This window comes from Anolis carolinensis, chromosome 4 (assembly GCF_035594765.1).
Source record: "Anolis carolinensis isolate JA03-04 chromosome 4, rAnoCar3.1.pri, whole genome shotgun sequence".
Classification (NCBI taxonomy): Eukaryota; Metazoa; Chordata; class Lepidosauria; order Squamata; family Dactyloidae; genus Anolis; species Anolis carolinensis.
Window position 1 is genome coordinate 225,570,804 of NC_085844.1, and position 12,283 is coordinate 225,583,086.

General features: G+C 39.3%; 1 protein-coding gene across 2 annotated transcripts in view; it reads right to left on the reverse strand.

The window, feature by feature from the left end:
• Positions 1–12,172, reverse strand: part of pabpc1l (poly(A) binding protein cytoplasmic 1 like) — a 67,026-nt gene extending 54,854 nt beyond the window's left edge. For both annotated transcript variants that reach the window (XM_008110085.3, XM_062978882.1), the window contains exons 1-3: positions 3,911–12,172; positions 1,941–2,152; positions 417–610 (exon numbers count right to left, since the gene is read on the reverse strand). In XM_008110085.3, the coding sequence (XP_008108292.2) occupies positions 417–610; positions 1,941–2,133 (387 nt within the window). In that variant the 5' untranslated portion in view covers positions 2,134–2,152; positions 3,911–12,172. The remainder of the gene's footprint in view (positions 1–416; positions 611–1,940; positions 2,153–3,910) is intronic.
• Between the last annotated feature and the right edge of the window lie 111 nt (positions 12,173–12,283).

A 12,283-nucleotide genomic window follows, 5' to 3' on the forward strand; every position in this document is an offset into this window, starting at 1 on the left:
GAAGTACTGCTTCATTGGGTTGCTGTAGAAGCTAAGCTTTTACTCTCTCTCAAAAACATGCTATTTGGGTTGATGAGAGGCGGTCGTCTAACATTCCTTGCTCAGAGAGTAAAACAAAATTTATTGAGAACCTCACCCAAGAAAAATCCACCAAGGTAGCATTAGATTTTGGCCTGAATTTTATTGTTAGTTCCAGCTAGAGTAAACCCATTGGACAAATATTAAGTGGCTCCACTCTAGTTAGGATTAAACAGAAGGAATACTCTTGCATTTTAAATTGTGGCTGACCAAGTGAATTACAGAAGGTTGAAGTCAAGGTGATTACATTCTTATTATTTCAGATTTTAAAAATGACAAACATATCAGACATGAAAATTACAGATTCTTCACAAGAACACTACTTCTGCTGTAACTACCTTGCAAGAGAGAATATTCCCAAAGGCTGAGAAAGTATCATACAAGGCTTTGTTATCAATAGAATCATCCAGATTCTTAATGAAGATGTTGCCAACGCCTGATTTCCTGAGTCCTGGGTCTCGCTGGGACCACATGATGCGAATGGGCCGACCTTTTATGACTTCAAAATTCATGGTATCCAAGGCCCGCTCAGCTGACAGAAGAAGAACACATTAATTTATACACACGACATAAACAAAAATGGGAAGAACTAATAAATTATGTGTTTGCCTGAACAGTATATGGATTTACTAGAAGTAGAGATGAATCTGCAAATTTTACATCCAAGGAAAAGGAACTAGAAAGCTGGTGTAAGGCGTGAAACTGAAATTCCTTAAATCTGTACAGATAGTTTCCTATAGGGCAGTAATTCTCAACCTTCCTAATGCTGCAACCCTTTAATACAGTTCCTCATGTTGTGGTGACCCCCAACCATAAAATTATTTTTGTTGCTACTTCGTAACTGACATTTTGATACCATTATGAATTGTAACGTAAATATCTGATTTGCAGGATGTATTTTTATTCACTAGACCAAATTTGGTATAAATGCCCGATACACTCAAATTTGAATACTGGTGGGGTTGGGGGGGATGATTTTGCCATTTGGGAGTTGTAGTTGCTGGGATTTATAGTTCACCTACAATCAAAGAGCCTTGAACCCCACCAACAATAGATTTGGGCCAAACTTCCTACACAGAACCCCCATGACCAAGAGAAAATACTGGTTTCTGGTAACCCTCAGAACCCAACTTGTGACCCTCTCTAGGGGTCCCTACCCCCAGATTGAGAAATGCTGCTATAAGGCAACCATGTCATCCATACATAAAAGAAACCATGGTTGTATAGATCTGATGATTGGGTATTTAAAAGTATGCTACCTGAGCAAACATCTCAACTGTTATCATTAATCAAAACAATTAGTAGAGCAACAGTGTAATAATGTTCTTTCTGGTATTGTTCAGATATCAGAACTTGTCAGCAATGCAAGACAGACATGACAGACCAGCAGAATCCAAAATACTTGTATGTGAAAGAGTAATTTGATAGAACTTTCATCAGTATTCAGTGCTGTCATTGCACTCACAGAAGCAATTTGTGTCAGCAGGTGGACTGCATGTACAATTCCACACCATCCTGTCCCATTCCACACCCTAAACTTATTTAAAGTTTGTTCAAAAAGGCTAGGAAAGTCTTTGAAGGAGGTCTTCAGTGCTGGAGAAGGCTGCTGGAGGATAGTTTAAAAATCCTGATATGTCATTTAGGACGTATGTCTTGCAGCATCAATTATGACATGAAAGGTATTGATGCTTTAGCATCTCTCATTATCCAATTATCTTCCAATTTACCTTTTAACAAATTACATAAGAAATAACACTGCATTTTTTGTATTTTGTAGAATACAGTATAGATTACATTTGCATGTCAATGTTGTTAGTTCAAATTAGAAGAAAGGCAGAGAATAAATCAGAACTCCTACTTACCATCAGCAGGCTGCTGAAAATTTATATAAGCATAACCTAGAGATCGACGTGTAGCAACATCTCGACAAACTCTGATGGACATGATTGGTCCAGCAGGTGAGAATTTCTCATACAACATAGCTTCAGTCACGTCCGGATGCAAGTCCCCCACATAGAGAGAGGCTAATGGATATCCTGGGCCACTAGCATTCATGGTCAGTCATGAAGTGTAACTTTGGAAGTGAAGCAAAACCTAATTAATTCCATGGAGGATAACAGAGATAATGAGATACAAAAACGGCAGGGTGTGTTATCAAGAAGGGATAGTTCCCATGTAATTTTTGACTGAACCCTCACAGTCAACAGTTCGGAAAGTGTCAACAGTATGGTGAACATAATGAAGCATTAAGGATGAACAGCTGGGATCCCTTTTGGCCCAAGAAATTTTTACGTGACTCCGGTTATGCAGGTACATAAATAAAATAGATATAAAAGTCAGACATTTCCTGATAACAAATCGCCATTTGAAAGGCTTGCTAAACAGGCTGATTTTCCTTTTTATGAAGTACAGCTGAAGTGTCATCTGCAGAGTCCACTGTAAATGCTACACAATAGATTGGTCTATCTAAAACAGTCACTAGGAACCTCATCAGACAGGCTAAATTGCCTGTCCTACTGTGGTCCTACTCTACTTGTGCCACAGAGCCGGCCAGCTCCAGCCCATGTCAAACTACTTCTGGTAGGGCTCTGTGCTGCATGCCATGGGAGATTTCCCATGTTGCATAGCCAACAATGGGGGAAGCCAGATGGCAGACAATTCCCCCTGTGGAATGGGGTAAAGGAGAATTCAAGTCTAGGCAGACTGAGAGTTAAGCAGAGTCTGGATGGCCATCTGTCAGGGATGCTTTGAATGTGTGTTCCTGCATGGCAAGGAGTAGGACTTGATGGCCCTTGTGGTCTCTTACAACTCCATGATTCTAGGAGGGCTGAAAAAAACAGATTCTCAGCATCAGATTGCAGCAGTATGTCTATAGTGAATAGTGCAAGAAGCTTCAGCTGGAAAAGAATGAGATTTGGATCTAGCCAATCTTCCTGTATCAGTATGTGTTTGCTTAGAGCAAACAAGATAAACAGCAGCTGTCCCAAGAAATAAGTAAATATGAGGATCAAAAAAGAGAGAACAGATAGGCCTGCTTAATTAGCTGTCCTGCATTTTAAAGGAAACATAGCTCTGTAAGTTTGGCCTCCAAAACTGAAGGCTGCTGAGAGAAAAATATTCTTCAGTACATTTTGGAAGAAGCTTTAAAGTGGCCTCCAGACAGTTCAAAATGCTTTGTTTACTTATATGAGATTCACTTGACCTGATTTACCCCATTTAACATGTACATATTGTTTGTTTTGGGTGCAGTTTACTGAAACATGCCGATTTGATCTCTCTCTCACTCTCATATGAACTTCTCCTTGTTTATTCATGTCATTTCTATATCTGGTAGAAAATTATTACAGGAGGAATTCCTGGGAGCAGTTACTTTGTTAACTGAGGTATACCTGAACATCTGTAATAAATTACATTATTATCTCACCCTGCCTCTAAAGAGAAGTCACTCCCATCTATTTTACATTACCAACAATCCAGTGAAAGACACATTGAAAGACGGTAGCTATTTCAAAGTTAGTGAGCAAGTAGGATTTTTACCTATGTCTATATATCACACTAGCTTTCACTGAGGTCACCTGGAACAGGTACATTTCAAAGAGACTAGGACACAAGTAAAGCTGGAGAAAGGAAACAACTTCAGAAGATTAACTTTACACCAGGACATAGCATAGTTTTCCACCATGCTGCATATTTACTCTAAGATGAAGTCCTCCTAAACAAGTGAGATTTCTGTCCAAGTAAATAAGATCAGGATCACATATAAGAAGATATACAACACAACAACTCTCCAGTCTCTTCACCAATCATCTCCCCCACCCCAAATAATACTCACATGCGGCTTTATCCAAGATCACTAGCAAGGAGCTCAGCTTCCACCCAGGTGCTCTCAAATGTGGAAGTAGCTCTCAGACTTCCTAGGCTCCACCCCCTTCCCTTCAGAGGAGCAGGTGTGGCCACCCAGGACCTGCTTTCACCATATCTAGAGTTTAGAAAAGTTACTTTCGTAGACTACAATTCCCAGGATCCCCCAACCATGCAAGTCACTTGGAGTGCAAAGATATACATAGTTTGTTTCCAGTTGCTGACTATTTCAGCCATGCTATTAAATCATGGCAGAAACTACATGGCTCTCCAAATGTTGTAGAATTGTCACTCCCAACATTCCTTGCTGTTGGCTATTCTGTCTGGGGGCAACAGAATAAGTAATCCAAAATATCTGCAGAGATGTCATTTCCTTCCCTCTGCAAAATCCTTCCAAATGAATTTTATCTTCCCCTATAGTCAACTTTTCAATTGAACTCTCAGGTCACTGGTCTCACATCTATTGAGGTCAATTCAATAGTAATAGTAGTGAAGTAGAAAGAATTCAACTCTGGGGAAACAACTCACCTCTCTTTTAAAAATGGGATGGATTGTAGGACCATAGAGTCATAGAATTGGAAGAGACCTGGTGGGCCATCCAGTCCAACCCCCTGCCAAGAAGCAAGAAAATCGCATTCAAAGCACCCCCAACAGATTGCCATCCAGCCTCTTCTTAAAAGCCTCTAAAGAAGGAGCCTCCACCACAGTCTGGGGCAGGGAGTTCCTCTGCTGAACACCTCTCACAGTGAGGAAGTTCTTCTAATGTTCAGGTGGAATCTCCTTTCCTGTAGTTTGAAGCCATTGTTCCACGTCTTAGTCTTCAGGGCAGCAGAAAACAAGCTTGCTCCTTCCTCCTCATGACTTCCCCTCACATATTTATACATGGCCCTCATCATGTCCCCTCTCAGCCTTCTCTTCTGCAGGCTAAACATGCCCAGCTCTTGAAGCCGCTCCTCATAGGGCTTGTTCTCCAGACCCTTGATCATTTTAGTCGCCCTTCTCTGGACACATTCCATGTTAACATTGGCACTCTGAGCATACTTAGGTCTGTATTTTTCTTTAGAACTATTCTGCATTTACCAAGCACAGAAGCAACAACGTTTAACCACACTATGGGCATGCTGGATTTAAATTCCAAATCAAGAAAATATATGGGAGTTGTAGTCCCAAGTCCAAGAATTCCCCACTTCAAAACTAACATAAAAATAGATACCAATACCAAATCCAGGCTCTCTTAAACTGCATATACTAATAACAAAACTCTATTCCTCTTTACAGAGCCAGTGTGATGTAATGGTTTGAGCATTGGACTATGACCAGGGTTCAAAACCCTGTTTGACCAAGGAAACCCAATGGGTGACCTTGGGCAAGTTACATAATCTAATCCTCAGAGACAGGCAAAGGCAAACCACCTCTGAACAAATCTTGCCAGGAAAACTCATGAAAGGTCACCTTATAACGTTGCTTAAGTTGGAAATGAAGGCACACAAAGCCCTTATGTAGCCCAAACGCTGCTACCCATAAAGATAGAGGGACAGATAGAAAGATGTGGAGTGGAGCAACCAAAGGATTGCTGGAATAGCTAAACAAAAATGCTGTTAACATGAGGATCAGAAATCATGTAGATGTAGAGATGCTCACTGGATTGCAAATCCCAGTGTTTCTTACCATTGACTTCGCTACACTGTCTTGGCAGCTGGGATTGCCAATCAAATACTGAAAAGACTGCGTGATTCCCAATCCTGTTATAAAGGAGGGGAAAACAGCTCAAGAACTGGGCATATTCAATGAGCACAGTGAAAAATGGAGTTCAGTGAGCCCTTAGTATCTGCTGGGGTTTAGTTCCAGGATCCCTATGGAGCCCAAAATCCATGGATGCTCAAGTCTCAAACAGTTGCATAGCAAAATGTTGTTCCTTTTATAAAACTGCAAAATCAAGGTTTTGGCTTTTGACTTTTTTAAAAAAAAATAGTTTCAAGTTGTGAATGGTTGAATCAGTAGATGCAGAATCCATGGATGGCTTTATCCTGGAAAAGGACATTGCAGACTTTTCAGGAACATTCTGCACTGCAGCATTTGTAAAAGGTCCCACAGATTAAATTAGACTCTATACCAAGCATGGGCAAACTTCAGCCCTCCAGGTGTTTTGGACTCCAACTCCCACAATTCCTAACAGGCGGTAGGCTGTTAGGAATTGTGGGAATTGGAGTCTAAAACATCTGGAGGGCTGTTTGCTCATGCCTGCTCTATACTTTTAATTCCCAAATGGATGAACTCCTACGTATATATCAGGTGAGACTGTTCAATAAAACACAGAATTATCAAATCAAAGTTGGACGAGATCACCAGGGCCATCCAAGGCAGTTTTTATGAGATGTAAAAACCAAGGCAGTTTTTATGAGATGTAAAAATACATATTCATAAGTTCAAGGATCTAGGGGAACACACCAAACAGATATTAAAAATAAATACGTGACAGCACAATGAGAATACTGTCAATAAAAATGTCAATAAAATAATAATAAAATGTCATTGTCCAAAAATATTTCTGATAGAATTCCCATTGTGTATAGACTTACAGTTTTGGTTTAGATTTCAAGTCAGTCAACTGAATCCAAGAGATAAGAAAGGAAATCAGATAGACATATAAAAAAAGAATAAGCAGAAGGCAATTTGGATTTCCTTTTATTTATTTGCTCTGAGAAAGGAAAACTCATATACCGATGGTAAGAAGCTTTTGTGCTTCCCAGAGGATTTCATTGAACTTGAGACAGGTAAAATGCAATCTCCAACCTCTATATAGTGAAGCTGGTAAATTATAGCAGTCTGGGGCCAGGTGACTGAGGCAGAAATCAGACGGAGCTTGGTATTTTATTTTGTAGTGCCTAATATGGTTAAAATATGGCATTTACAGTCACATTACTACTCTCTGTAGTAACAATTATAGCTGTTGAATTAATAAAAGAAACGTTTACTGTAGTGTACAGGTGCTGCAAAATACTGAAATTATGTAATTGTATAAAAGTCAATAGATGAGATATGAAATGTGTGACATTACATCAGTGGATATTGCTTGCCACTGAAATGAACTGAAAATACCATGTACCTTGTAGGTAAGAAATATCTACACAAGCAATGTTCCTGGACTCATAATGTCTAGGAGTATATCTACACTGTAACTAGACACCAATGCTCAATGCTATGGAATCATGGGACTTGTAATTTAACAAGGTTTTCAGCCTTCTCTACCAGAGTGCTGATGTCTTACCAAACTAAAAACTCCCAGAATTCCTTAGCATTGAGCCATGGCAGTTAAAGTGGTGTCAAACTGCATTACTTCTACAGTATAATTGCATAAGAGACTTTACTTAACAAATATTTTAAAATTCTAAAACTACCTGATTATTTTCCTGTCATATAATTTTTTTCCCCAAATTGAAAGCTTAAGAGAGTCTTAAGGGAAATGTTTGTGTCAATCTTCCTGCTGGACTATGCTGCTGTTTATAAACTTAAGAACTCTAGCAACAACAAAATGAAGTGGCCAAGAGAATACTTTTCTTCCTGAAAAAAATGAGTATGTTTCATGTTAAATATTTAAGCCATCCTGCAACCTATGTTCTTATTGTCTCTCTGGAGGTTTCTAGAAGTGCGAACCCATTTGTTGCAGAGGGAAAACAAGAAGTCAATGGAGTCTGAACAAATCAAAACCCTGGTAAGAGTCACATGCAGCCCGAGCTAAGCTTCATCCACCCTACTCTGGGACTATGAAGAGACATGTCTGCATTCAGGAGATATTAGTTCATTTGCACCTCATTCTCACAGTGAACCACAGAAACTGAAATGAGTGATTTGTCTGTGGTGGAGTATCCATTGGCCTGCAGAGCCCAGTTTAGGTGGTTTAGTTCACCTTGGAGGAGGTGAGGTTCGCAGATTCAGACATCAGAAGAGCTGCAAGGCCAAGAACAAGCCATGAGAGTCAAGACAAAGATCCACCCAGAGGACAGGTGTTCTTACCATACATCAAGGGAACACTGACCGCACAGGCAAAGTGATGAAGAAGCACAACCTAAAAACCATCTACAGACCCACAAAGAAAATCCAACAAATGCTACGGTCAGCGAAGGACAAGAGGGATACTCTCACCTCTGCAGGAGTCTACCGGATACCATGCAGCTGTGGACAAGTATACATAGGAACCACCAAACAAAGCGCCCAAACACGAGAACATGAAAGGCACTGCAGACTAACTCAACCAGCCATAGCAGAGCACTTGATGAACCAACCTGGACACAGTATATTATTTGAGAACACAGAAATGCTTGACCACTCCAACAACTATCATGTCAGACTACACAGAGAAGCCATTGAAATCCACAAGCATGTGGACAAATTCAACAGAAAGGAGGAAACCATGAAAATGAACAAAATCTGGCTACCAGTATTAAAAAACACAAAAATCTGAACAGTAAATAAGAAGCAACTCTCTGATACATGGGAACTAGAGGCAGTTAACAAAGAATGACCCCAGGCAGAAAGTAGCTAGATGTAGCCATTCAATGCAAATTAGGGTGATTAACTGGAACATTTAAGCTGGCTTCCAACTGACAAGAGTTCTTCCCTCACCCTGGACTTCCCACAGATATATATAAACAGTCCTTGTTTAGTTTTTCCATACCTCACAACCTCTGAGGATGCCTGCCATAGATGTGGGTGAAACGTCAGGAGAGAATACTTCTGGAACATGGCCACATAGCCCGAAAGACATACAACAACGCTGCAGGAATAGTTGGTGAGGCATTCCAGTATTTCAACTCCATTTGAAATGCTGCTCTCACTAAATTTCATTTTATCAACCAACATTGAAAATATGTCCAACAATTTATTTTTTTTGGGGGGGAAACTTGACAAAGTGGTTATTTTAATAACTCTTGATGTATTTTATGAATGGATCACCCGAGGGCCTTCAGATGTTGTTAGGAGTGAACCTGACCATTGTCCAAGCTGGCTTCTGCTGATATGCGTTTGGGTCCAACATCTAGAGAACCTGTTGCATGTGATTTTGTATGCCAATTGAAAATGTTACTTTCTGAACCATATAAACCCATTCTGGTGGTACAAGAATTTTCCCACATCCCGATCCTGAACCTAATAATGTTTTAGAAAACTGTGTGTGACAAAAGCTTGGATACTTCAGTGGACCCACTAAGAGGAATAGTTTTTGAGGTGGGAGTGGGTGAGAAGTAACATAAGTCACAGAGGAAGAAATACATCCCAAAAATCACTCACCATTTCACTTATTCTTCACAGTGCACTTCACATAAATAGTGAAAGAAATTTCATTGTAGAAAGAACGTCACTATGTTGCCTTACCAATTCAGCAGACCTGGTTGGTATAAGACTGAGACATCTCAAGTTGGCCTTCATCGCCTACTTGCCCTATTTCTTCACCTTATTTCTAGTATTATATGAAGGTCAAGCCATTGTTATTTCTTCCAGCATGTTGTGTAAAAACCATGCCACCTCCATTTTCATTTCCCAAACAGGCCGTTCAGCCATAGACCCTAACTCTAGCAAAAGTAGCTAATCTATTGATCTTACGATTTGATAAGGCCAACTGGCTAATCAATAAATTGTTGTTGTTGATCTTATGTTACTGCAGCAGCAGCAAGGGAACTGAATCAATCCCTCTGAAATTCACCCTTAAACACTTGCCCTATATTATCTTATAGGACCAATAGCATAGTTCTTGAACAGAAATGTATTGTGCATCAGTGCAGCTGGCAATTGCTTGATGTTCTAGAAGCTTGCTTTTGAAAACTGCCTAAATAAACCTTTTGCTATCTTGTTTTTCATTTAGCCGAAGTACAAATACCAGCTAATCCCACTTGGGACACCATTTATGTATCCCCACCCCTTTTGCTGCATGTATCTAATGAGGAATTACTGAAACATACAACTCCTTGTTTGTATTCTGAAGTGATCCAGACTAAAGCTCTTACCTTCTGATGTTAACTGTATGAAACAAACACAAGCAGTAATTAAACAAGTAAAATGTAACAACACTTTTGAAATTATTCTGACACTCAATTAAGTGTAGATTCAGCAATAAATCTGGAGTTTGCATTTGGAAAGGGCAGACTCTTTTTTCAGATGTCATGAGATACATTAGATGCTAAAATCTTGTATTGTCACACTACACTATCTCCCAATACGAAGCTCACGAAGCTGGAATATGTAGTATACCTCTCACAACAGCGTTTTAAAGCTGGACTCTTATGAACTCCTACACATAAAAAACACACATCACAGAATTTTTATTATGGTTTTAATCATGTCTAGCGCAAGCAGTTTAGAATTCTCAAACAGTTACCTACAAGGTTTCACTTTGATCATCTAGGATACATAGTATTTTGTGGCTATTTTCTCTTTATCATGGAACAAAGATTTCCAGAGTTCCATGTGACGTGGCCTCATGACAAAGGTAGCCTAAGTAACAGAAATGAGTTAATATCTTATTTCAGAAAATTAAAAGAAAACAAGGGCCAATGCAATAAATTTTGCTTACATTTATACATTTATTTGGGATTTGGAACAATTCGGACATTTTTTTGTTTTTGTAAGAAAAGCACAGCTACTCATGTACACTAATGCATATGAATTATACTGCAAAATTAAAATAGCCAAAATAAAGACACTAGTGTCGGTGTCATCACCTAATGTAGTATGGCCATGGTAAGGGACAATAATTGTTCTTTATATTATAGCTAGGGTTTTGTGAAGCACAAAGAGCTCATATACTATTTTTAATGAGTAATTTTATGCCTGTGAATATGAATTTTGATCAGAATTCATATCCACCTTTGAAAAACCTTGAGCAACATGCAAGTTATAGTATGTGTGAAATAATTTTCTGAAATTGTTTTTCCATGAGAGATTTCTCCATTCAAGCTCCCAACATACATTAAATACCTGCTCCATAGTGTATCCTCTTTCCCTTATAAATGCTTCAAATTACAATTTATATTTTATCTACTTTTGGTTCCCCAGGTATTTTGAGACTGTAATATAAAGAAACCTTAGCTAGCACAGCCAAGTAGAAGTCCAAAATATCTGGAGGACCAAAGAATGGGAACTTTAGATCATTTTACCAGCGTGACAGTAATTTTTCAATACTTCCTTCCCACATGGTAAGAAGCAATTGATTGCACTGGGCATTTAACTTCATTGGATGTGCCCTATATTCTCATGTATAACTCGAAATTTTAATGAAAAAAATCAACCCCCAAAACATGCATCGACCTATCCAAGGGTCAATGTAAGTGCAGTATATTAACATAAAAGGAGCCACCCCCTTCTCTGAATAGAGTGGTGAAAGTGTAGTTTGTCCTGGGAGAACCTAACAGAAGCACTGAGCCCTTATACTTTATCTGCCATGACACCACTTTTGGTCTTTTTGAATGCCTCGGCAGGGAAAAGGAAGTAGCTTGCACAGAATGAGCAAGGTGTCATGTCAAAACCCATAATTTGGGGTCCAAAATCTGGCCTTGCGGTTGACATACACATGAGCATATACAGTAATCTCATTAGCACTAGGATCCCAAACAATTGCTTTTAACAGTTACTGCCAAACTAGCTGAAAAGAATAAGCAGCTACACGGAAGTATGGCTACTGCTCTTATGTATAAACTTGGCTTGAGTCAGGAACAGAGAGCAGAAGACAAGTTATACTAAGTGTACAGCTTAGGAATGAGAGTGTGTGTGCTCCTTCTGTTTCTACAACAGCAACAACCATTCAGATCCTGAAGAGACAGGGAGGCGTTCCTTCTGTAGAACTCGGGCACACAACTGCTGTAAGGTATGGATGCTGCTGCTTATTGGCTAATGTTATAGTCAGTAAAGCCAAGTAAATACTCCTTTTGGACAGTTATCATACTAGATCAAATATTCAGAAGGTCAGTTTGTTGAGCTCCAACCCCCCCCCCCCCCCCCGGGTCTGATGAAATTATTCAGTTGTAAAACCAACTGCTTTTAGGCTTTTTACAGGCCACAAATTACAGTATTACCTTGATTTCATGCCCTCTGTGCTGACATTTCCATGGAGATTTACAGGTACAGTGTGTACTACTATCCTAAAAAGCACAATTTTATTCCAGGTAAAAATACAGTAGGAGCTGCCCTTTTCTTACAAAGTAATAGTAATAATTAAATTCACACAACCAGGATTATATAAAGGTCCCCATCTGCCTTCTGCAAACTAAGAACAATTCCATCTATTACAAGTTGTTCTCGCAGTCAGTATAGATTTACGACATGAAACAACATAGTGATACTACTATGACAGTAT